Raw genomic sequence first — 26,967 nt, 5'->3', positions numbered from 1 at the left:
AGATCTTGACACAAATGCCAGGATTGTGGGCTTGGCTTTGATGTTCCTAGGCCCGGGCCTTGAGACTCAATCCTTGGGTGCCTGGGACTTGAGATTGAGCATTAAGGTTCTGATGTCCAAGCATAGATATCTTGTTATGTTTTAGAAAATGATTTTCGATTTTTTTAAAGAGAAAATCATTTTCCTAAATGTAAGCATATATTTTCCATCGACTCACTTTTACTAAGAGATCCAAATGTCAAAAAATAAGGAAAATATTTTCCTAAATAATATTTTTCATGAAATAAATGAAGTCTAAAATTGACAAAAGAGGGGAGCTCATCATCGAGTATCCAATAACAACAATCGGAATTCACAGCGGATCTCTACAAAAATGAAAAGTGCTGCTGACAGTATGCCACATATTTTCGTAAAAAATATTTTTCATCATCGAGCATCCAGACAAGTGTTGCAATTTATCCGTCGAATTGCCTGAAGTAGTCGTTTTGGTTACACTTTCATATATGACTGAGTATAAAATTATATTCCACTTCCTTCAATAAAACTTTACATTAACAAAAATATCTTGTAACTACTAAATTTATATTTTGATGTCTCTCCAATCTCCCGTGGTGCTGTCATCACCTCTTCTGGAAGTTGAATGCTCTGATTGAGAAGGCAAAGATGAATCCAAAGAGGACAGGCAAGCCGACCAGCACTGCTGCAACCACTCCCAAGAAGTCGTGTTTGTACCCAAAATAGCTCCTCACGAAATCTTTCACTGTCTCGCCAGTGTCAAGCTGGTGCTTAATGTCTCCAAACTGTGAGGCCACCAGTCCATACAATGTCCAAGAAATTGGATCAGCCCAGTAATACCATCTCCACCAGACGGGCATTCTCTGTTAAAAAGAAGAAAAAAGAAAAAAAATTAGCTCTGCTCATTTATGCTTTTCGTTGTTTTTCTATTTTGGTTTCAGGGTAGATATCGATGAACTTACTGGTCGAGGAACGACGAATCCTGAGAAAAGGTTCCAAATCGCATAGAACGCGGAAGAGGTTATGGCGGCTATGTGTTGGTTGGGCGTGACTGCCACGCTCATCATCCCATAGTAAGTGAAGTACAACAAGCTGAAGAACATACAGAAGATGTACCAAAAGAACTTGCTAGCGGTCCAGTCGAACCCGATCATTGAATAGACAATCACTCCATAGGTGACAGTTTGGAGGAAGGTGTAGGGAATTTCGATGACAACCTGTGCAAAACAATTTTGTCAAAAACATGATGGATTCTTTCAAGAAACTTTAAGAGTGCTAAGGGCTTCTCAAAGTCATTTCCTATTTTCCCATGAACAACCTAAGTCTGATACTTTCACTTAGATATGAAAGTGAAACGTTACCTGTGCAAAGGCATAAGGCAAAGCAGAATACATTCCAGCCCCTCTCTCTCGATAGAAGACTGTCCTCTCAATAGCCACAACGGGTTGGACTGACGTTGAATTCTGAAATCCAATGAAAAGGCAAGCCGCGTACATAGAGCCTATCGCGTTGAAGAGATCTTGCTGGTTTCCCCTGCAAGTCCCACAAGTTTTGAGCAAATGATTGCCATAACCGAGCCGGTATACTTTTTTTCCCAAGTCCAATTCCTCTGTGTTTTGCAAATAAAAAGAAAGTAGAACTTGTATATCTGTGAATTGATTTCTGTCTATTACCTCTTGGAGCCGAGGTTCCAAAATATTGTGCCGAACATCAGAGCAATGAAAGTTGTGAATAGAAGTCTCACGGCTGTGTATGACGGGTTGCGCCAGTATGACCAGTATTGTTTCCATAGACAAGCCATACACTGGGTGAAGAACGATTGTGAATATTGCGCTGGAAAATAGAGATCTTTCGACCCTGGTGGTGGTGTACTCAGTTCGTTGATCAGAGTTTTATTTCTCCTGTTTCAATCGTTGAAGAACACAAGACATGTAAGCTTTCTGCCACGAGGCTTTCTAAGCTCCACTTTTTAATCTTCAACTTTATGATAATCTCTTTGAGCTTCTCAAGCTGAAAAACGAAAAATTATTCTGCTTCTGAAACGTTACTTCTTACCTAAACAGTTCAGAATTCCTGTAGACTTCGGTGAAATTAAACCCGAGGATTTCTTCTTGAGCAGCCGCCGTCACCTCCAACATCCAAGTCGCTGGATTATATCCGTCTTTAATTTTTGAAACTCCGCTAATGCCCTTTAATTGGAACACGTGTAACGTTAGGGTTTAAAGCTCAATGTAATCTAGACTCTGTTTCGTACTGCGCAGCAGTGAGCTCACCTCAAAATAGTCGATCAGGTGCGAGGAATGCTGGCCTAGTGGACCGACATAGATCTCCTGTCCACCTCTCTTCAGAAGAAACAGCTGCATATCAATGAGGAAAATCTCTCAGATACTTCGTTGTGGGGAAAAGTAAAAGCAAACAGATAGCTCAGGCCCTCATTTAAAATTTGTGTCGAACCTCGTCAAAAGCTTCAAATATATCGATGCTAGGCTGGTGGATGGTGCAAACAACAGTTCGCCCCGTGTCAACAGTATTTCTAACCGTTCTCATTACTATAGCAGCTGCCCTGGCATCGAGGCCGGAGGTAGGCTCATCCATAAATATGATTGACGGGTTGGCTACGAGCTCCACTGCAATTGTCAGCCTTTTCCTCTGCTCAGTGGAGAGGCCATTCACACCAGGCAACCCAACCAGCGCTTCTCGTAACGGGGTAAGCTCTATGAGCTCCATCACTTCTTCAATGAACATCTGCACATGGATCACATTTCTAGTCAGCGCTCCATCGCTGGGAGGGACTCAAAGGCAGTGAAGTTTTACGCTGTCAAAAATGTTTATGAGCTGTGCTTATCCTTTAAGAGGTGCCAAAAATTCTTTCAGTCTTATGTGGTGAACAATGTAATCCATGAGAAAAATTTCGTCCAGTATGGCTTTTCGAGAAAACCAAACTGTCTTTTGAAAGATTTGTCATGTATCTTTTATCTACCGATAAATGTGTAGAGTTCACCTAAGATGCCAGATGATTTAATGAATCAAGTATCAACCTTCCTAGTCTCAGAGTCCACTTCAGACGGTAGCCGAAGCCACGCAGAATACGCCAAGGATTCATAAACTGTGACGTGAGGAGAGTGGATATCAGTTTGTTCGCAATATCCTGATATGCGAGCGAATGTTTCTTGCTTCTTTGGGTACCCAGATATCGTGATTGTCCCATCGATGTATCCCCCTGTTTTCCTTCCAGCCAACACATCCATCAGAGTGGTCTTTCCAGCGCCGCTGACGCCCATTAAAGCCGTCAATACTCCTGGCCTAAAAGCACCACTAACTCCCTTTAGAAGCTCCAGCCGATCTTCCAGAATACCTTGAGCTTTCATTTCCTGCCAACACAAAAATGTTCAGCACATCTAAAAGTTCTGCACCTCAGTTCAATTGTCGGAACCAAAGCATCTTCCTAGCAAACAGTACCTGGGGCATGTCCACGGCGTATCTGACATCATCAAAAGCTATAGAAAGCGGCTCAAAAGGAAGAACCATTCCTCGTTTCCTATTTGGGTCCGAATCATTTGTGCTCCCACCTCTTGTAGACAATGTTCCTGATGCGGCGCTTCCTTGGTGTCCACTCTCTTTTGCTGTATTATCACGATGATGATCCTTTAACTTAAGTTCTACTTTTACAGAAAAAAACAATACAAGATATTTGGGTTCTGTGGCTCACCAGATGAACTCCTCTGGCTCCCTCTTGACGATAGCTCAATGACCTCTCCGTGCTTGCTCGCAACTTTCTCTACCAGAGTCTCTTTTGATAGTACAGCTTGAGGCTTCCCAAATGCTGCATTAAGATGCAAGTAATTCACCAGAACTGTATGCCAAATCCCGAAAATGAAATCCTTCTGAAGAGAGACTTACGATCGAGATACTTCAGAGCCACAGTGAACAAGAAATTAAATAGAACTATGTATCCAATCGAAGCTCCTACTCCGATCCAATACCAACGTGCTTCGGGAAAAATGCCGCGGGACTTCAGGACCAAAACTCCCAAAGGTTCTGTGGCGTTAGCAGGAATCTATACCACAAAGGTTCCGAAGCTTCATCAGTTGATATTTTAACAATTTTAACAACCTTTTTTTAATTATTTGTGTAGTAATTCCAGTTTCATAAGAAAGTACTTACGTGTCTCCACTGCTTTCCGAGAAATTCGTTCACGGCGATAGCATTCTGTCCATACATCATTGGCGAGCTCCAATAACCCCATATCCACCATGGCTTAATATCAACTGATTCAAAACAATGCCACATCAGGAAATTGCATATGTGAGTGCAAATCGAAAGAAGAATTATTTAGACATCCAGTTGACCTCTTGATATGATGAATCCGCCCAAGACCATAATGGCGAGTAATCCAAATGACCCAAAAGTGTTTGCCACAATCATGTTCCTTCCTACTGCCCCGATGAATCGGAATAATCCAGAAGCCATCTGATTTAGGCATAGGAGCAGAAGATACTGTTTGAATAACCTGGAAGCAAAGCTTGTATTAGTATCTGAACTGGAGCAAAGTCTGGAATCACCGAATAAGTAATCTGATCAACCTTCCGGCGTCAGGGTCATAGCCGATGACGTAGTAAGTCATGAATACCCAAACTGCAACTTCTACAATAGAAATCGGGATCTTCAGGATCCATGTGGGTAGCGCGTATGTCCACTCAGGAAAGAAGAGGAAGTCCCTCTGCTTGTAGAAGACAGGGAGCTTCATGATGGTCATGGCAAGCTCCGAGAAGCCATTGAACATAATGATGATCAGAGTGAAGAAGAGCGCCCCGAAATAAATCCCACCATCTGTCACTGTGTTTCGGTGCATCTCTGTCCGTAGGAACACCGTCATGGTTATGAAAGCCACAAGGATAAGCTGATATGCATCAGAAAAAGGAAGTATTAGGACATCACAAATGTAATCAACAGATCAAATGCATCACTTTGGATCGCAGAAAACTAGGAAAACCAGTACTTCAACTTGCTCACCTGACACATTTTGAAAACATAGACGAATGAGTTTCTCTTCATTAGCAAAAGTTCCCTCGAAATGCAAGCTCTCAACAGTTCTTTCCGGCTCACGCCGTACTTCTCCGTTGTTAGAGCAGCTGGGTGGCTTCTGGACTTGTCGAATGGCATCGCAAGCTGGTCACCTAGTTTCCGACCAATGTGAAATGACTGGAACGCTTCAGAAAATTCTTTGACGGTTACAAACCTATAAGGTGAGTCCTTATTCGCCCAATACTGCTCTTGATCTTTCCTTGAAGTCACCTACAGATCAAATTACAGAAGATAAAAGTGAATGAGTCAATTGTCACTTATAATGCTAAAAAGAGAAAAAGAAATTAACTTGTGATTTGAAATATTACCTCTTGCAAGAAATCAGCTACTCCTTTCCTTTCAGGACATCTAAAACCCATGTGTCCGAAGAACTCAAGCACGTTTTCTCGGGGACCTTGGTACACGATTTGCCCATCCGAGAGAAGTATAATATCATCAAACAGGTCATAAGTTTCCGGCGCAGGCTGGAGGAGGGATATTAGAGCAGTCCCATTGAGGATGTGTACGGACTGTCTGAGTGAGTTCACTATTTGGAATGTCGTCGAACTGTCCAAGCCGGTCGATATTTCATCCATAAAGAGAGCTTTGGCTGGCCCGACTAGCATCTCCCCTGTTTTATGTTAACACGAAATTAAAGAAAATCAACCATAAGTTGACAAAAGTAAGTGATCACAATCATCTAGCAACATGGGCTGCTGAAGCGGCCTCCAGAGTCTTACCTGTTGTGACTCGTTTCTTTTGTCCACCGGAGATGCCTCTTATCATTTCATCTCCCACCATTATGTCGGCACAGATTTCAAGACCCAGAATCTAAATTTAAGCATTGCAAAAAGAAAGAGAAATTTTAAGTGTTTGTGTTTTCCCCTTTATTCATGGCAAAATTGGAAGAACGGACTGATGGTGTTTTGACATTCTTGATTATACCTTGAGTATATAATCGGTAACTACATTAGTCTCCTGTCCTTCCAGTGATGCTGCCTGCAGAAGATTAAGGTCAATAGAAGCATGTACAGGCATTGATAAATGTTTTAGACTGTCTTTTTCACATCCAGAGAAAGGAAATACATGGATGAAAAATCTGCAATCAGAAAGCTCTTCCACCGTTCACTAGTAAGATCATTTCTCACCTTCATAAAGATATCTATGTCAGCATCGGGTTTGATATTTGCCGCCTTCTCTCTTCTTGATAATTCTGTTAGCATATCTGAAATATAGTCGTAGTATTATACCGCTTAATCCTTGCCCCTTTTTTGAGCTTATCCTTCAAATTATTATTAACACCGAAAAATAGCCTGAACTCACCATAACGGGGTCCGACACCTTGACACCTGGCCGAGAAAGCAAGAGTTTCCCTAACAGTCATTTCTCCTATATGGAGATCATGTTGACTTATATAAGCTGATGTCCTCTGTGGTACAAACTCTTCCATCCCATGTCCATTGTATGTGACTCTTCCTGAAAACTGTGATACACAAGCTCTTTGTGTGACTTGCACACCAGAAAATTTCTCTCTTAAAGTGAGACAACTCTAGAAGTACTTTCTTTATGCTTACCTTCAAATCTTTGTCGAGCTTCCCAGCTAATGCTAGAAGTAAGGTGGTCTTTCCAGAGCCTGGAGGCCCTAGAAGTAATGTCATTCTGAAAAAGAGAAATAAAAATTGTGTTGGCAATATTAGAACTTCACTCCTTGAGTAGTGTATGTTGATAAGAATCTGTCTCTCTTCTTACCGGTGAGGCTTGATGATTCCACTGACATCGTTGAGGATCGGTAATGGTTTCTTTCTACTGGGAAGGATGTGAAAACAGTTGAGAAACCCCTGTTGACATTGATTAACATGAAACAGGGTTCAATCAACTTGAGCAGAATCCTAGAAAATGTAGACACGTTATGAATTGAATGTTAAATTACCTCAACTATGTTAACGGTGAAATTAAATATTGTGGGCAGAGCTCGGCTCCCAACATGAGCTTCTGCCTCGACGTTTAGATGCTCAAATCGGACTTCAATTGTAGGAATGTCCAATCCAACTCTGTTTGTTATACAGTAAAGCAAACACAGACCTTATAAAGATTTGTCATGAAACTTCAGCTCAGAGAAGAAATTACAATTCCTAGATTGAATCTCTTTCTCAAGGTAAGGAAAAAAAATCAAACCACTTTCACATTCTTTTAAGAAGTATTGCAGTGGCCAACTAATTGGATATCTAAAGTGCTAATGAAAAGTCATCAGCACGTACCTGTCAATCCTCTGCTTAAGCTTCAACAAGAACTTCTCATTGTCTTCCTCAGCTGTCTTCAGCAACCTCTCCAACAAGTTCCTCCTCTCTATCAACCCGAGATTCCCGATATCGACCTCTGTTATCTTGCCTTCTTCTTCAGCGAGAATGCCCCGCTGAATACGCAAGTATGTTGGGAGCTTTTCAAGTGCAGCCCACTTCAGAGCCTCCTCATCATCCTCATCTCTGCTAGACCTTGAGAAGATCTCCCTCCCACTGGTCCTCCATATGTTTGAGCTGCTCAAACGCGCACTGCCCAAACGCGCACTGCCCAGCCTTGAGCTGCTAATCCTTGCACTGCTTATTTTGAGTGCATCACCGGTGTCCATAGTCACCCACTCAACCTACACAAATGCTTCACTGAATTGTAGTTTTCACGGAAGAAGACCCTTGTTCATGAAAATGTGGATGAATAGGGGCAAGAAAGTCTGCAGCTTTCCCAGATGCTTTTGAAAGCTTCTGATGGTGGTTTAACAAGAGAGAGTCGCATTTGGTGTGTATTTATAGCTTGAGAAGAAGAAAAATATGCCAAAAGGGTTCAATGATTTTTTTTTTTTTCCTTTTGATATAATTCTTTTTCACAAGTGGGTTTGACGCAATTGCTTATATCATAGGAGGAAGGAAACAGGTTGGAACATGTTCTGGTACTTCTTTTCTTAAAAAATAATTGCACTTTAAAAATAAAATAGAAGTGAGACCGAGAAGGTTGATGATTCCATGTATGGATAGCATTTCATTGCCAACCATGCCGGTGGCAAACGCACGTAACTTAGGCCGGGACGGACACGTAAATTAGGCCGGGACGAGGTACTGTTTTTAATTCAGAAACTTTGATAGATGTAAATGTTAAAATTTTCAACATTTCGCTTAGAAATTGATGGGTTGATCTTTCAAAGTCAGCTTCCGCGTGCTCTTTGTTCTCTAAATTTGTGTCCGCATTTAGCGTCCGGAAGAGAAGGGGTTCGACCATTCTACGATGTTGAACAATAGTCGTGAATTCCTAGTTTGAAAAGTAATGCAGCACTTATGGTTGGAACAATCACATGTTAGGACATCTCTGGACACGTCAGTGATTAAGATTGCTCACAGATATTTTGGAGTCATTAACTACACCTTTCACTTCAGCCTTGTTCTGTCTTTTATATTCGTTTTGGCATAATTGTAAGTATTTATCAGTAATCTTGAAGCACCTTGATCTTATCCGCGCTTGGTAGTGAATATGGAACGTAATGCAGACATATTTTTATTACATTACTACCGACCATATGTACTTCCACCTCGGTAACAACATTTAATTCTGACTACCGAGGAGGCTCAGGAATTGAATAGAGATGAAAAGATTCTCCAAGGTATGGCAAAGCTTGGGAAGCACGAATTTTTTTTTGTAATAACCTAATATACCTTGCTTGCAACCCTAGTAACTAAGGACGTCCCAATCCCTACTTCTGAGGAAGAGGGTCACCCGTAATTAATTTAAAATATGGCGCCTCTGTAAATTAAAACGTATATAGGGAACAACCAAAGACATTGTTTTTCTAATTAAGTTTCATCTAGAAGATCAAAATGAGGGCTTTGCACATCCAGTCCCTGTTTCTAATAAGGAAAGCTCACCTACCGCTTATGAATTTATGGATTACGCAGCCATTAACTGTTATTGACCATTAGATGCTTTTTCTTCAAAAAAAAAAAAAAACCAACTGTCTTTTCATTTTATTTTATATATAAGTAAAAGGGTGGGGTGGGATGACTAGTATTGGTGAGCCTATCTAAAATCACATAAATTTTATATCTACGACTGAATGTTTGGTATGGATCATAATTATTTTTCATTGTGAGTCAATTTGACACGAACAATTCACCACAGCCCTAGCGGGAGTATTATGTTACAGTCTGGCTAAATTTACATAATAAAAGATTCAGTTTCTTTTTCGACAAAACATGATGAGACGAAAGGACCCCATCCATGAGGAATTTTTTTATGTTCCCTAGTGATCCTTACAATGTTATTATAGATAGATGTGGATGCTCTAACACCCCTTTGTGTTTCAATGAAGTTCTATCTCGATTGAGGCTTCTTGAAGCACTAATAAATATATAAAAAGGCATGCGGGATAAAAAATGCCCACCCGTTTATTTAACTACCGTTTTCGCCATTTACGCATTTTTTTTCTCCTGCTTTATTCAATTTTTATTTGTTATTGATGGGATTTACATCATCGCAATGGAGTAGTTTTGAAGGTTCCGCTCGGACCCATCATCCAGCAAGTGGAGTCTTCTCTCGATACAGATAAATGAGTGGTTTACATGTTTCTAATGAGAATTGATCGGTTTAAAGGTTCGGATACTATCAAACCAATTCCCACAGAAATACAATAGACTTCAATACTCCTATGAATAATTAGCTATATTATTTAATTAACCATATCTTCCTCGGTGGATACTTTGATATTAATATATGCAAAAAGTCAGAGAGAGAGATCGAGAACATGATAGCAAGTTCTGATGTCGGAACAATGGTTGACATGTAATCATCCCATCGGCAGATCTGATGCATCATCGACATGCATGGCATGATTCCAAATAAAAAAATCACAAAAAAATAAAATAAAATACTAACGTTTAATACGATCATTACCTTTTAGTCTTCCCAAATGAAACGAAGAAATCTAGCTAATCATACAAAGCCAAACGCAATATATACAGAAAAAGAAATCCACAAAATACATAATTCACAGGATTCGATTCGATCACGATTGTCATCATCTTTGCTCGGGATTGATTAATCATGTTTAATGGAATGCATTTAGTCGCAGACTCTCTTTCCGAATCGGAGGGTGCGGACACAGTTTTCTGTTTTTACTTTTGGGCCTTCAAAAGTTAACTCAGCTGTCTATGTCTACTCTGACCCTAGCTACGATTATAATATTAGACACGATAGCATTTTTTTAAAGTATACTTCGCAACATAATGTGTTGTGGCCCACCTAAATTAACGGGAGGTCGCTTCTGGGTTCTGTTAATGCTGTCGTATGATGAAGAAGGTTTTTTTTTTTTTTTTTTTTTTTTTTAATAAAAGGAGCCAAAACGTCTGCACTGACCTCAGCCGAATTCGATGATATTCTTCGTCATTTTCCTTTACTTTCAACCTTGTTCTTCGAGATTGAATGGAAACCTCAAACCCATGCGGGTTTGACTTTGCTATGTGCTCAGTCTGATGTAATCATTCTAGAAGGCTTGGGAGGACGGAAAGAGTACCTGGTCTCTTGGCTTTTAAGGTGGCTAAGAACTTGTTTGGGTCACAAGATTGATTTCCCTTTGGAATGTTGACTCGCCATTGAGATCTCAGCTTCTTGCTTTTGGGAGATCTCTTTGCATTTGACTTTGCTACGTAGACCGACTTGGCCTTTTCATTGACCTTATTGGCTTGGGTAACAAGATTTATGCTTGCCATGCTTTAAATCATTCCAAGATTATTTTAGTGACAAGTAATTTCGTGGAACCATCCTGCTTCTCCTACCTTTTCTTTGGTAGAGTTCCATTAGATGGCTATATTTTCACTAAGTTGTGGTTTAAAGGTCCTTTCTTGCTCGTTACTCAATCTATTGAGACACAAACGAAAGGATAATTATTATATTAGTTATAAACCCATTGGACAATTGTTCCAATGCAGTCCTAACTTCTATGTAAAATTCTAATATAGTCCTTCCGGCAAAATAAAAATTCGCTTAAAATTACCAACGTAAGGGTCCAATTATTACCGATAGTCTTAAATGTCATGGCCAGTGATATGACGTAGACAACTTTATTCAAAAAATGATGTTGTTTTGCTTTTAAGGAGGCTATGAACATGTTTGGTCCAAATTTATTTCCTCTTTGAATCTTGACTTACCATTGATATATGATCTTCTTACTTTTGGGAGATGATGCAAATAAGTTTACTCCAAAAATGACATTTTGATTAATTTTCTATTTTTTTCTTCTCTTTCCACTGTTCATCTTCTTTTTTCTACAACAAAGGCAAATCATCATTTGTAACACATGCTCTTTTGGGTCTTGACTTGGAAAGTCCTTCGGTCAAAGTTGATTTCCAATTTGAATGTTAACTCAATATTTAAATCTCATATTCTTCCTTCTGGGAGTATCTTTTACTTTTGATGTTGATATGCGGTCTGACTTTTACTTTTCGTGCACATTTATCTTTTGGATATCAAGCCTTAGGCTTTACAAATTACTGTGCTCGAAATCATTCCAAGAATATTTCGATGGCAGCTAATTTCGTGGAATTATTACACTTTTCCTAGCTTTTCTTTTGTGGAGTTCCCCTTAGAATAATCAAATTTTCTTTACTATTTTTTTTTTGGCAAAAAGTCCTTTCTTGCTTGTTACTCAATCAAATGAGATATTCTTTATAATGTTAACATTGCCACACGTGAATTAATTTCGCTATTAGTTGGCCTTTCCTCAGGACAATATTAAATATGTGTGCATATGTCACGATAAAAATGCGGATCCTACTATTTTTCTCGGTGTATAAAGCATCACCAAATCCTTATTTTAAACATTTATATGTTGATTTAATTTGACATTGGAACAAAATTATGCCGTTTGTAAGGAAAAACATATTGATTCACGATGAAATGATATTTAATTGATATATATATATATATATATATATATATTTAATATATATATATATAGAGGTCTATTTGTTTCACTATAAACTTCTTGTGGCTGGAAAATTTTGTGCAATTTCAAAGCAAGCAAATTACGAAAGAAATTGTCTAATCGGATTAGTAAAACATTATATATGATCACGCTTTTTGAGAATGTAAAAGAACATGAGCATTTATGAAATATATTCAAGAGATTATAAAAAAGATTATGAAAAAAATAGATGACAATTTTCAAGAAAATAAAGAAAAAATTGATAAGAAATAGGAAATAGAAATAAAGGGACTTATTCTTCTCACTTAGAAGCAAAGCAAGAAATAAAGAGAGGAATCTTATGGAAAGCAAAAAATTTCTTGAAAATAGAAGGAACTTGCTCTACGTGTCTCCTTTATTTGTCATGTTGCAGTAAGTTTGAGATGACAACTTTTGGGTGTATATCTCATTGCTCGAAATTTATGTTTAGGAGATATTACTTTTATTTATGCATAACTTTTCGATAGGTTTCTCATCGCTTCAACAACTTTTTTGGGAGATTTTTCTTTTAATCATGCATAACTTTTTGAGGGGAATGCAATGGAAAACATGAAATTTCTTGAAATTAGAACGAACCATGCTTTGGAGCAAAACCTCTACTTTCTTTTCCGTGCAATACAAGCAGCACTATTTGGAATTGCTTAAAACTGAGAATCTAATATCAAATCCCGATCCAAGATTAATCAATCCTGAATAAGTATACGACTCATTTCTCTCACATTCATTTAAAAAAAAAAACATTGTTTGAAATTACTCTTCTTCTTTGGAGAAGGAGCACACCCATGTTAGAACTTGTGGATTAGGTGATGCTAATCATATATATTGTCACTTGCATCAAATATTTTTCACGTGAACACCTTCACATGTCTATTTTTTTTCAATAATTTCAATAGGAAATCCAACAATTATAGCTTCAAATGCAATATCCTTGTGAATTCTGTACCATGTGTACTGTATCCCACAGGATCCGGAGAAGATCCATTTTTCTAGTCTAAATGATTTCTAAGCTTATAATAAAATTATAAAAGTTACATGCGCCCGACACGGTCGGCGGGCTATAATAATATGCAGAGAGTCTCCAACTCACGCTCCACACCATTATTTTATTTTTATACGTGCTTTTCAATAATTGTTAAAATAAATTAACCAAGAAGTCACCCCCCAAGACGTTTCTTCTGTCAATGGTATTCTCAATTTTAATAACTTCGTGGGTCCTATTTTTCTAGTCGTGGTGGTTTACTAATTAATAAATTAATAATTTGACACATGGTCAATGGAAATTGTCTGTCGACCGATGGACCAAACATGAGGCAGAACGAAAGCGATGACGTTTACCATGATGAAGATCATCTTTTGACATTCATTGAGGTTTCTGAAGGCTTTATGCAACTGTAAAGAGCTGTTGCTTCCTAGATCCTTTGCCTTTTTTTTTTTTTAATTCCTTGGTAATACGAACGTTCATGGGTCGATCTTATCCATTTTCAGCGAATTTTATGACGAAAATATTTTATACAAAGTCCAAAGTCAACGGAGGAAAAACCACATAATCGTTTGAACAAAGCTGGTGTTGTGGTCAATAGATAATGTCCCTTGATAGGGAAAAAAAATCTAAAGAGATATGGGTACATTTTTAATTGAGCAGAGAGACACATATCACAATCTGTAAGCTCTCTCATGATTATTGTCGACCCAATTAATAATTTTTAGAGAAAGGAGATTATGTTTCGAGGCTACTTAATAATTTTTTTTTAATCTAGATATTATCCTAGTAATTCTTTGGCCATATGCACTCCTCTCTCTCGAGAAAATTTCAAATAAAGATATGAAGTAGAGTTATTTAAAAAAAAGGATTAATAATGAATTTTATTTCAAATAAGGGTCCAAGCTTGCTAACTGAGCGCTTGATTTTTTTAGCGGTCAGATCAAGGCATTTTTGTCAAAAGTAAAATCTGGATAAAGGTTAAAAAGAAAAAAAAAACTAAAAAAGCCAAAAAAGGGAAAAAGAAATTCCATCTAGAGTCGAACTCCATGGTCTTTTCTGCAGTTGAAAAGCTAATGGAATGTGGGAGCAGCACAAGGCAAAAATCTTAAGGTCCGTTCGTTTTGTGGAAAATGAGCCATTTATGGAAAATGTTTTCCCATAAGTCATTTTTCAGAAAAATGACAATATTTTATGGTGTTTGGCTAAAACCTGAAAATATTTTGGAAAATATTTTCCGATGTTCGGTAAGGAAAATATTTTCTAAAACTTCATCACTTAGGCATGCATTGCTTACCGACCTATAAATCCATCAAATATGAACTTGCCTTTAAATCCAGGCAAACTTTATATCTTTGTTCTCCTATTGTCGCCAAACGCTCATTTACTCTAAAAAATATTCGTATGGATTTTAAAAAGAAGCAAAAGAGAAAAGAAGCAAAGCATATACAGCCCTCATGAGAATCTTCCAATTGAGCGGCCCCTGTATCTTTTGTGTTCTAATAAATAAAAGAAAAAAGAAGCAAAGCATGTTGAGTTCTTTACTTGAGCAATGTATAATTGTAGGGTAGAATACATAAAGAAAAATGATAAACAAGAGTGTAGAGTGCGAGCTTGAGATCGACGAGTTAGAGGTTTGCCTAGCAATGGCTGACAACTAGCCAAGAAAGAAGAAGATAGGAAACAAAGAAAAGGAAAAGAAAAAAGAAAAAGAAAGTTAAAAAATAATTCAAACAAAAAAAGAAAAGAAGAAAAAGAAAGGAGATGAGGAATTGGGGATTTGTAGAGGTGTGAGATAAGAGAGATTAAGTGAGGAAAATGTTTTCCACTTTTCAAAAATGGAAAACATTTTCCCTTAATTTAGAAGACTTTTTTTTTTCTCTTATGGAAAACATTTTCCCAAGAAATCCTTTTCTATAAAACAAATGCCAGAAAATCCGGAAAACATTTTTTCAGAAATTATTTTTCGTGAAACGAACAGAGCCTTAATATCGTTAATTCTTTATCCAAAGTTGATTTTCCTAAATATTTAGTTAATTCTACCACTTTACAGAGGGGCACTCAATGTTGTAACAGAGCTCATGCATTTCCTACTTTCTTTGAGCTTGACTTGGAGCGGAGGTCGATCACAATCGTGAGTCTTACCGACGTAGACTCACTATAAATCTATGATGTCTGAGTATTACTGACCGATAAATAAAAAAAGGTTACTTTGTATTTTTGCATTATGTCAATCGGTTTTGACTTCGCCGGAACCAAACACCAATTGGTCTTTCTAGTGGAGGATTGAGTGGGAACCACGATTGGAAAACAGCCATACCCGACTCGCCATGACTGAATTCCTTTGCTAATCTGAGTCTCTGTGTCTACAACATCAAGGAAAAATGAAGAAGAATAGGAAGACCTCAAGAAATGCTAAACCCATTTCTCAAAACACATTTATGAGCCTCTTGACAATATCAATCTCTCTCCTTTTTCTTGCTGTGCTTGCAAATTGCTTCATCGAATCTGCTCACTCACCCCAGAAACCTTTACCACCGATTCTGCCCATACCAACCTCGCAACAGCTCCAATGGCAATTGTCCTCCATGGCCCTCTTCCTCCACCTAGGGCTCGGACGCCATAGTGGCTCAAACTCTCAAATCTAAGAACTAGCTGGTTTCAATCTTCTTCTTCTTCTTCTTCTTTTCCTTTTGAATCTTTATCCATATTTTGTTTTGGACAAAAATGCCTTGTTCCAGTAGCCAGAAAAATCGAATACTCGTTGGCTGGTGAAAAGTTGGCTACCCGATGAGTTCAAGTCCTAATTTAAGATTGACATGTTTACTTTAAATTTTCATTTAAAATAAGCTCAATTTTTAAAAAGAGACCTCATTTTAAACCCTTATTTAAAATTTTCACATTCCTTTTCAACTCTTGTAAAGGAATCTTCACAAGTTTGAACTTCAAAGATTCGCTGACAAGTTGGATGATTTTTTTTCGCTTGTTTCTATGTTGGGCACACCTCTGATTGGAATCGTTTCGTCAAACAACAGCTGATTTTGTGGATAGGACCAATAACTCAATTTCGATTATTTTTTCTTTTGAATCCGATCAATGATACAGAAACTGTCGAATAGATTGATCGAGACATCCCACCTTCTTCAGTGTACTATTCAAAGGGTCAACCAAACCCAGATGTTATATCATAACTGTAAGGCTCTTTTGCCCGGCTGACGCAAGACTTTCTTTTTATCTTTGCACGTTGCATTACGGTTTTTGGACCTTATGGCCCAACTTCATATTTTTAAGTGTTGATTAGCCGGAAGCATTTAGACTTAATTTGAGCACATTCTACCGGAGGTTTGATTCGGATTCCTTTACAGTAGCTGCCAAAACATCACAGCTTGTCCTACCACATTGATCTTTCTGGGAATATTTCCATTGGGGTCAATGTATTTTGATAGTATACTAAAAAAAAGCATATCTTGGAGGGCTAGGAACATGATGATCTCCAATAAACAAGGTCAAGCTTACTCATCTCCTTTCATTATCTGTATTATATATCCTTTGTTGGATGATATCTGTTTGTCTCATGGCTTGTGATTGAATGTATTTTCTGAAGAAATAATGATGCACGCATATCTAACTCAGGAAAGTGAGATTAAAAGAGAATTTGTAATTCTTAACTCCGAGGGGAAGGCGCGAGTATTGAGTACGAATTTTTATAAAGTACGGCATAAATAAGATTATAATTGCATTACGTACTAGATGATGAAGGGAGCAACGGCCTCTGCCATCTCCCTCAACTTGTCATCAGATTAAAATATCATATACAAAAAAAGTTCGAGACTCACTATCGAAAAGTATAATTTTTCTTGCGTGTTATTTGCATAAGGATCATGATGTATGCCATTAGAATTTTCATTTAGGGGATCATAGCCAATCTCCTAACTTCTAAAAGAAATAAGACAAGGTTGGTTACTCTTTTTTGGCATTTCTTGTCTCGTCTCTTGAGGCATCTTACTCTGGCACTATGCTTTATATGACTTCATGCGCTCATGTTGTTTATTGGAAATGTTCTGGGGTCGCCTAAACTGTCATGACACAACTGAAGTCAGCAAAAGAAAACTCAAGTGCAAAGTTGATCGTTATCAGATTGAGTATCGGAGAAGAGCACGCATTACTTGCACTAGGTGTATATGAGCTCAATTCATTTGATCGTTGGATTAGGTGGGTTCTGCTTTATCCAGACATATCATATGAGCCCAGCTCACATAATCCGGACACAGTTAAGTTTTTTTCCTTTGAGAGGACGGTTAAAATCCGCAAATGATGGGAGCATGAAATGTGAAGTGAGATTGCCACCCATAAAACAAAGTGAGATCTGAAGTGTGGAGCACAAACTGAGAGTTCACGTGTGCTTCACATGCATATCATCATTGTTTTCAAAGACCAGTGTTAAATTAGTGATCAGGCTCATCCCAAAATCACTCAAATCACTTATTAACCGAATTTACCTGAATTCCAACACCATAGAAGTCAGTAAGCAGGAATGGATGTGATTTCACATCTTATGACTCCACCCCGCAAATTATTTCACAAGTAGAGTGAAAAGACAATGACATGTTCATAGTTTTGATCCACATGAGTACATTGTGGACAAGTAGAGTGAAAAGACAGTGACATGTTCATAGTTTTGATCCACATGAGTACATTGTGGACTTGTATGGAAACTAATAACTGCTGATGGCTTAGGAGTGCTTACTCCTGACTTGAGACTTGACTAGTCAGGCTCTATTCTTGTTCAGTCCCATCAAGCTCATTACAAGATCATGCTCCATAAGCTTCACTAGTTCATCCTCTGGAAGTGTCACCATGACCACCCGGCTCATCGGCCCATCTTTCGGTGTAGAAGGAAGGATCACGACCTGTCCTTCTTTGCATGGTGGCTCGAAAAAACAAGAGACCCGAATTGGTGCATGTGTGTCTTCAAAACGGGCTGTATCAGGTTCAATGCCCTCCAGATTAAGAAATAGTAGCTCGGAAAAGTTCAAGGATCTAGTGTTCTTGGGTCCGGTATCATCATTAATTTCTAACCACTCTATTAAATCCATGACCCCATTCTTGTCCAACTTTGCCATCATCTCTCCTATGGCCTTGGCTGCTCCTGGTAAACTATTGTCTTCCTCATTATCTCTAGCATGGAGACTATTATTGTACACCATACAGTTCCCAAAAAACTCTCTTTCAAGACCCAAGAGTTTTCTCACGTCCAGGCCCAAACACATGCTCACAAGGCCCTCTCTTTCTCCCTTGACCTTGCTTATGCAGGCCCAAAAGAGCCCAGCCAGAGCCTCGAACGGCGACGGGCCTGGCCCATCGGGTGCGTCCACGGGCTGAGCCATGGCGATGCATGATCGGACAATGGGCTCGGTGAATGCAAGAGAGAGAGTGCCGAACTTTGCACTAGGGGTGAGGCTTGAGGTGTTGATGGAGGACTTGCAATGGTTGATCAATGAGTTGTGGCGGTCGGGGTCGTTTCGGTGGCTCGGTCGTCGTTTCGGGAGCGCGCGGAACGACGGAGGAGGAGCAGTCGGTCGGGCATTGAGAGTCATGTCTGCCCAAGCCTTGATGAACAAGGTGGCACAGGTTGGATCAGCCAGGAGATGGATGCAGCTCAATCCAATAGCAAACCCTCCTCCCTCAAATTCAGTCATCTGCAAATCAAGAAAAGGAGAATGTAACCTCTTCTGAAGATAAGCTCAGTCTAGTGAAAAATGACCATTTTGAGAAGAAATCAGCATCAGCAGCAAAAATCGGTGTTCACTGTTACATCAGTTGAACCTGAACGTAGAAGGTGGACCAAAAATATGGAGTGTCAAGCATCTCCTCCCAGTGGACGAGCCTCAGCTCGTCCTCCCTGCCAGCATTCCGCAACCAATCCTCGACGCTTCCTCTCGCGCGAGCCTCCATCACCCTCACTCCTGCGTCGTTGCAGTCGATCTCCCACCGCCCTTCGCTGTCCCGTTGCAGACGCCCCGTCGCTTTAGGAAAGCTCGTGAGGGTCCTCGCCAGGGTCTCCCTCAGCGTCCTGGTCCGTTCCCCGGCTTCCCTGGCAGGGCCGTCGGACCCGTAGTAGTACACGACCCTCAGGTGCTTCGGCTCCATCAGGCGGTCGAGGACCGACAGGGGCAAGCGCTTCCCCGGCTGGACGGGCTTCGTGCTCACCGCAGTTCTCTTGCATGTGTACCGGATCTCGGCCATCGATGAATCGATTTGTCGAAGGAGGATCGGCTTCGGAGGTATGCAAGTGTGTGTTGAGTTTGAGAGTCCGCGGTTTTGGTTGGTGTTTATAGCGTGGACGATGTCTCATGGTTACCAGAAAAAAACTACCTCCTTTAGTTTGTTGCGAGAATGAAAATTTCATGATGTTAGCGCCTGACGGGCTGGGACAAGTTTGGCACACATTCATAGGTTTTTTTTTTTTTTTATTCCTTTTAAGGATATAGTGCCCAAACTTAAGCTTAATAGGCAACGTCGTTTAGAAACTTTTAATTTATATAATGTAATTATAATTCTTGAATTTTAGTAAAATATGAAATGCCGTCCTTGAATTTTTTATTTATTTGATGCGGTCCTTAAATTTTTTATTTTTGTTCAATCTTGTCCATATGTTAAATGAAAATGTTCAATATTATCCTTGAATTTATCTTTGAATTTAAATCGATAGAATGATAACATTAAACATAGTCCAATGGCTTTTATTGAACATGTAATAAAAGTTTAATGATTACACGGAACAAAATTACTAATTTAAAAATAACATTACATTTTGAGTTAAAGTTGAGGGATCATATTGAACAAAATAAAAATTCATGGATGACAATATTAGGGATGATTGGTTCCTAGTCTAGTCCAATTTTTGAGTGGGTAAATGGAGCAATGGGGAAGAACACTAAGGAGAACTTTGATTGTTTCTAACTTCAGTTCCTTCATCATGCCTAAGCCAAAATTTAAGGAAAATATACTAGAAATGTAGACTAAACATTGACAAGAAAAGAGGAAACGAAAAACAAGTGGAGAAAGTCTAAGAGGGTCGTACATCAGTTCGAGTCTCTAGACCTTAGCTAGTGGATGGACATCATCAAGACAAGCAACCGCTGCTTCCTTAATCAGAAGGGGACGGCAAAGTTGTGCTGGAGATGAGACCACGAGAGGGAGACGTCGAGCTCGAGCGAAAGGGAAGCGAATGAGGCAAGAGAAGATTAGGTTTATTCAATAAAGGATTCTTTAAGAAATAAAAGTTTTAAAAATAAATAAATAAATCGGTTCGATATAAGGTAAATCGAATCGAAAATTACGATTCCATTTTTCTAGTATTGAGAATTGAATTGCCACCCTTAGGAACAGTCCAAAATAATTTATTTTAAATAAATAAATTAATTAATTTGGTTTGGGGGCTCGATTTCTCATCGGAAATGGAAATCTGATCCAAAAACACCGATTTCATTTTTATGATATCAAGAATCAAATTGCTGTAGAATAGTTCAAAACCTGGCCCGTTCAATTTGAGTGATTCTTTGGGCATACTCTAGACTATACACATTAAGTTAAGAAGAAAGTGGATCGCTTGTGTTATTTTTCTTTTTAAAAAAAAAATTGAAAAACCGAATAAATGTGAAAATTAGGAAGAAAATTAAAATTAAAACATATCCGGTCTATTGGGCCTTCTAATAAAGATTTTTTTTTTTTTTTTTATTCTTTTGGGCCACAAAATTATCGTTTGTCTTCTTCTTCATCAATCGGATCGGAGATCATAAAACAATTGGAGAAGGCACCACCACCACCATCACCACCATCACCACCACCGCCATCGCCACCGCGAATCGGAGCGAAGCGATCCCGCTGAATCGACTGGGAATTCGATAGCGAAGCAGCTCCAATCGGATCCGCCCGCCGAACGCAGGGAGAGAGAGAGATGTCGAGCTCGGCAATGGTGGGAAGCGCCGGCACGTGGGCGCGCGCGCTGGTCAAGATCTCGCCCTACACCTTTGCGGCCATCGGGATCGCCATCTCCATCGGCGTCTCCGTCCTCGGCGCCGCCTGGTAAACGCTCCACCCCGAAATCCGCGGTTCAATCTCGCGTGTGGCCGTAATCCGCGGTCGCTGTTGATTCGCGCGATTCGTATTTCGGGTCGTGTTCTGCTCGCGAGCGATCGTGTGATTTCGTTGTTCTTTCTTTCCTGATCTTGTTAGGGGGATTTACATAACGGGAAGCAGCTTGATTGGTGCTGCGATCAAGGCTCCGAGAATCACTTCGAAGAATCTTATCAGGTACTTAGCCCTAATTTTCCCGAATTGAGTGTGCAGTGGAATTACGTCGCTCGATTGGCCGAGAAACGGGTGCGGAGAACGGGGTTGAGATATGGTGGTGCTGGCTTGCTAGTTAGATCTTTAACGCTAACCTAATTGCTGCCATTGTATCCCCTTTGCTGTAGCAACTGATTAGAATGAATTGATCTTCTATTAGTTTTCTTACTTGAATTCTTGAGGCACATTATAGAAGCAGGAGTGTCATCAACTCTGGACCTCAATTTTGTTTAAAGTTGCCGTCTTTGCGTAGAAGGAGCTTTCTTGATGAAAATTCAAGTGCTTGCCTAGGTTTTTCTTTGAAGGGTGAAGCTTATGTGAGAATTTACATTACCTTTGAACGGTTTTTCTTTACAACTTTGGTTGTAAGTTGATCATGTATATCGTAGAATTTGATTTTACTCGCTTAAGTTGCATTTTAGTAGTGCGGATGAAGTTGATTGCTCCTTTTCTTCTCATTTTAGTCGATGGCAAATATATGTCACACTCTACTCTCAAGCGTCTTTCAATTTTATCCACTTACTACTTAGATCATATCATGTACTCATTCTGTCAAGTAGACTTTGATCAGTCATGAATCTTACATAAAGGTCTGAACTAGCTGGGCCCACTTCGTGGTGGATCTTTGTTACTTGTTGTATACAAGCCAAGTTCCTCTCAAACTGATGTTTGCCGCAAGATTGCTCTTCTAGGTGTTTTGAGCTCACGTCGGTTGATTAAGTTTAAGCTAGTGGATGGAAGTGTAGTTTCATATCTTGAAACTCTATTGCTCCCCTTCACACACATCTTGGCATTTGCATCAAATCCAGATTAAGGCAAATGAGGGACTTTGAGATGTAAATATAGGATCTCTTGCACTTATTGTTTAATGTCCTAACTCCTTTTTGTGCCTCTAAATCTGTCTAAATCATATATTAGAAAGGTTTGAGAACTTGGATTATATCCTTAAAGTTTCCACAAAATCTCTTACGTTTTCCTTTATCTCTTGTGATCTGTATCTCTAGATAAAGTGATGTACAATTCTGGGCAATTGCATGATGTAGAAAACATGCTGAAATGTTGAATCAACTTTTCAGTCGCCTTATTAGATCCTTTCTTTGGTGTTGGTCTGCAGCATTCACATGGCAGAAATTGTAACTAAACTTGCTTCATCTTGCATCTTGGCATGCAATGCTGTGTCTTTATTCTAAAAAGTCCTGTTTTGTACTGGACTGGTTGCATTTGTGTTAATTCTTTTGATGTTTTCTGATGAAAATCTTACAATTGTTTGAGCAATTTAATTATTTTTGGAAAGTCATATTCTCTCTCTCTCTCTCTCTCCCCATTGCTTCCTGCATTTGTGGCATAGAAAAATTGATTCTTTTGCTATCTCATGCCTTCTAATGCAATGTGGTGCACCTTCTCTGTTATTGCAGCGTTATCTTTTGTGAAGCTGTTGCTATTTATGGTGTCATCGTGGCAATTATTCTGCAAACAAAGTTAGAAAGTGTTCCATCATCTCAGATTTATGATCCGGAGTCTCTTAGAGCTGGATATGCAATCTTTGCTTCTGGGATTATAGTGGGCTTTGCAAACCTTGTCTGCGGGTTCATCTCTCGACCCTATATTCTTATGCATCAGAATGGATTTCTCTGGGAGAGGCCTCTCCTTTCTTTAACCTGATTTTATCTCTGATTTATAATCATTGCCACATGTTCCTGATGACAGGCTTTGCGTGGGAATAATTGGAAGCAGCTGTGCTCTGTCAGACGCTCAGAACTCCTCGCTTTTTGTCAAGATCCTAGTGATAGAGATCTTTGGTAGTGCGCTTGGGTTATTTGGTGTGATTGTGGGAATAATCATGTCAGCCCAAGCTTCATGGCCTTCCAAAACCGTGTAAATTGTTGGTCTTGAGGAGCTCAATTAACAAGAATGGAGATGGTTCCGTGCTCCTGCTGAACTCTGTATTCTGAGTCTTGGTTTGGTTCATTTGTAGAGTTGTAAACCGGCGTATGTTGACTCTGTTCATTCTCTTATTTCATTAATTATGAGGGAATGGAGTAAAGCTGGATCACTACGATTTAGAGAATTTTTATTTTGCATGTGATTATATGCTACTATAAATGGAAAGATGGGTGCAAAGGACATGTATTTCTTGAGAATGCTTCTGAGCACATCAGTTTGTGAGCCTTTATCTGAGCTTTATGAGCATTTCAGCAAGACTCCGAATTTGAGAGCCTTACCTTAACTGGTATCTGCTTTAGCCAATACAGACATGAATTAGAAGATATCTTTAGTATGGGTGACAAGCAGGTTGTTGGGCTTTGTCAATGGAGATGTAGTCACTACTATAAATTTATCTGACAAGCGGGTTGTTGGGCTTTCTAACAAGCCAATAGTAAAGAAGAGAGTAGAAATTTGGAGCTTTTTGATGTCTATACCGGAATTAGTTTCCTCTTCCATATGGATGCGAACTTATATGACCTGCAGGTGGGGAGACTAGGAATTTTGAGTGCCCATGTGAACACCAGGACTCAGGGTAGTATGCACGTCCATGGCACTCGACTGATATGCCTTGATTCGTTATTTTGGACTCAACTTCACGGTTGGACGACTGCTTTAGAAGTTTTCCATATTTGCGGCTTCCCTTGATATGATTCTGGATCAGTGAAAATGAGGATAGTCTTTTCTTGTCTGATTTGCATGAGTAGGAAAACTTTGGGCATCAACCTTCATGAAGGACAGCGTGGTTATGCGAAATGTAGCTATCTTACTCTTAACAAGCTAATTTAATTTGTAAACCAATAAGTGCCGTGTATACAGCCCCGCAATTTACAATTACAACCACAAAATATTCATTTGGACTGGAATCCAGTAGCAACGTGTTCCTTGTTCTTCAATTAAGCCATCAAATTGAAGAGTCCTCTGGTAGGGGAACTTCATCAAAGAAGGGCATATTCCTCTGCTAGAGCTCTTGACACTTCACGACCTGACGCCATAGGATCAAACCGTTCCCAGCCAACAACAGGCAAACCTTGTTTAATGCGACCCAGTCGCCGTGAATGTAGGACTTGCTTGGAAGTAACTGGAAGCCGTAGAGACTGATATTCGCATAGAGCTGAATGCAGATTCTCAACTACCCATTTCTTGAGGCACAGACCAAGAACCGCAGCATTTGATATAGACATATTAGTGCTTCTCAAACCGTGAGGAGTCGTCGGGTGAGCTGCATCCCCGACCAACACCACATTGTCCCAGGAGATCTGCTCTAAAAGATCACAGTCATATATGACGTTTATGAAAGGTTCTTTTGTTTCTTTCATTATTCTAGCCAACTCAGGAAGCCGAACTTTTTCTGCTTCTCTGTGCATTTCCTGGATCATTTCACTGCTGACTTCATGGTAACAGAGTTTTCCTGTATGAAATTTTAGAAATATGATATTATCTGTTGTTCCTTTTTGGTTTTGCACACCTAAATAGATGGTAAAGAAATTTACAATTGATTAAATATTATGCTTCCTGATGCATCTGTGTTAAGCAAAATGTGGATTTTTTCTACCATACGAAGAGTGCTATGACTAAAAATATTCTTAACTAAGAATGATCTGGTCTGAGGAGATAGTAGTTATATAGTCCTTTCAAGATAAGGTGATCCACTACTATAAACTGCATTGCTATCCTCTTGAGGAAATAAGTCTTCAAAATTAGGACTGCACATAGTCATCAAGACTCGAGTCCGCCGAGAACTACTTGTTTCATGTTGACGATGTTTGAAGAAGTCTGGCATTGCATATTTACTTCACTTGATAGAAAATTGCAAGGAAGATAAACATTTTGGCAAATGTTGTCTTTCCTGATAAAGATAACAGCATTCAATGGTGGTTAACAAAATCGAAAATTCACTAGAAAAAAAGCAGAATTAGGATTATACCAGAACATTTACTTTAGTTCAGGCTCAGGCTGATTGATGTACCAAATCCAATTAAGCCTTTTGTTCAGGAGTTCATATAACACGCTATGAGTCCCAAAACCCAGGTCAAAGTACAGACACTTCCCAAGATCAGGATAAGCTCTCTTGATCCTCAAAATGGCTTCTCAATTCTCTCGTCCTGAAAAATCGAGAACTCCCCTCCATGCACAATAACCTGAATACCTACAAAAATAGTTGCTGTCATTTCACACTAGAAGCTCAAATGCAAGTCTTTTGTGATAAAAAAAAGAAAAAAAGAAAAAAGGCATGGGGTTCTAAATTCATTGGTTTCAGAAAGAACCTCAGTTTAAGGTCAGGGAGGAGGAAACTCTGCCGAATGGAAGACAGACACCCATCTGCTGCGACAAGCAAGTTGCCATTTATCTCAATGGTATCATTGGTCTTAAGAACTTTATTTTTGACTTTGACTTTAGCCTTGTTGTCAGATAGGCTGAATCACAGGAACACATGACCCCATGACACAACATGCGGTGGTAGTTCCTTGCGAAGAAGGCCATGGAGATCGGTCCAGTGCGCTGCTCTGAAATTGAATTCCTCATCGCTTGTGAGCACCCGGCTCACTTTCTTTTCACCATCCGTTGCATTGTTCTGCAGTGTTTTCCAATAAATTAGCAGGAATTGGATACAACGAGACCATGTATTCGAACTCATTCAGAGTAGAACTCGGTCTTATTTGGTGTGACTAACTCTTGAAACCAAACCGAGTCAGTGAAACAATCAAGACAGGATATGATCCTCACATTATTTCACAGAAACAATCTGTTTTATTCACATCTTCACGCACGTTTCTTGTTTGATCTTTTCCACTTTTGTTGGCTACAGCACCTTGTGCGTAAATCATACACAGACAGTTGTTTTTTTCCTAATGTAAATACAACAAATTGAATCTATCACCAGATTCACCCCAAATTCCTTTTTTGGCTGAACCAAACAGAATTCTATTTTAAGTTTTCTGTTCAATTTCTGTGCTAAGAAAACCACGTTTCTAGCTTTTATGGCTTTTGTATCAGTTAAAATCCGCCCATCTTAGCTAGATTACGAACTCAAGCTTCAAGCTTTATTCTTCAAGTCCGAATCAAACAACAAAGGACGACCCAACTCGCAAAAACTCATTTTTTTCACGTCCTCGTCGACTCAGAAGACGGACGACAGGGCGTGACCTGATCAACAGCGAGTGGCAAAGTGGCATCGTGGAGCCGCTGCGCCGTCCCGAGCCAAGCCCCGATCCGCTTCCGAGCCGACCGCCTGAGCCCAAGCCCCGCGCCGGTGGGGCTCCCGGTCGGCGGCGCGCTCGACTTCTCGACTTCTCGACGACGTCCCATCCGGCTGAAATGACCGCGTGCGCGCAGGATAATCCCGCGATGCTCCCTCCCACTTACGTGATCGTCTCGTGAAAGCTTCTGGCTTTCGTGTTCCCTTGTGGATGTTCGGTCGAAACACGTGGCGACTGGCTCGGAATAATTAGTTATCATAGCCTGACAACGACGGGATGGTCGGATACTTTTTGCAATAATCTTATAATATGATCCTGACATCTGCCAGAACTAGTCAACGATTTCCAGCACACAAGTTATTTGTGCTACCCAT

General features: G+C 39.6%; 3 protein-coding genes and 1 pseudogene across 3 annotated transcripts; 1 reads left to right on the top strand and 3 right to left on the bottom strand.

Annotated features, from left to right (window-relative positions):
* Positions 1-387: 387 nt before the first annotated feature.
* Positions 388-7,835, bottom strand: LOC104437705 (pleiotropic drug resistance protein 1). The gene is made up of 24 exons (XM_010050699.3): positions 7,338-7,835; positions 7,010-7,130; positions 6,829-6,917; positions 6,654-6,738; positions 6,403-6,562; positions 6,228-6,304; positions 6,025-6,078; positions 5,820-5,910; positions 5,409-5,710; positions 5,029-5,310; positions 4,599-4,915; positions 4,365-4,525; positions 4,180-4,283; positions 3,916-4,072; positions 3,725-3,838; positions 3,475-3,638; positions 3,054-3,386; positions 2,470-2,760; positions 2,289-2,372; positions 2,071-2,204; positions 1,689-1,916; positions 1,377-1,548; positions 978-1,232; positions 388-878 (listed from the first exon to the last, which is right to left on the bottom strand). Exons 1-24 carry the CDS (start codon positions 7,703-7,705, stop codon positions 621-623), a joined length of 4,401 nt encoding a protein of 1,466 aa, XP_010049001.2. The 5' UTR covers positions 7,706-7,835; the 3' UTR covers positions 388-620.
* A 9,992-nt stretch (positions 7,836-17,827) lies between these two features.
* On the bottom strand, positions 17,828-19,304 carry LOC104439893 (protein ECERIFERUM 26-like). The gene is made up of 2 exons (XM_010052897.2): positions 18,885-19,304; positions 17,828-18,757 (listed from the first exon to the last, which is right to left on the bottom strand). Exons 1-2 carry the CDS (start codon positions 19,302-19,304, stop codon positions 17,828-17,830), a joined length of 1,350 nt encoding a protein of 449 aa, XP_010051199.2.
* A 1,537-nt stretch (positions 19,305-20,841) lies between these two features.
* LOC104437704 (V-type proton ATPase subunit c''1) lies at positions 20,842-23,618 on the top strand. The gene is made up of 4 exons (XM_010050698.3): positions 20,842-21,146; positions 21,297-21,374; positions 22,826-22,996; positions 23,118-23,618. Exons 1-4 carry the CDS (start codon positions 21,019-21,021, stop codon positions 23,287-23,289), a joined length of 549 nt encoding a protein of 182 aa, XP_010049000.2. The 5' UTR covers positions 20,842-21,018; the 3' UTR covers positions 23,290-23,618.
* Positions 23,619-24,205: 587 nt separating this feature from the next.
* LOC104439892 lies at positions 24,206-26,967 on the bottom strand (annotated as a pseudogene).

Source organism: Eucalyptus grandis, chromosome 3, assembly GCF_016545825.1.
Source record: "Eucalyptus grandis isolate ANBG69807.140 chromosome 3, ASM1654582v1, whole genome shotgun sequence".
Classification (NCBI taxonomy): Eukaryota; Viridiplantae; Streptophyta; class Magnoliopsida; order Myrtales; family Myrtaceae; genus Eucalyptus; species Eucalyptus grandis.
This window is presented reverse-complemented; position numbering and strand designations above follow the sequence as displayed.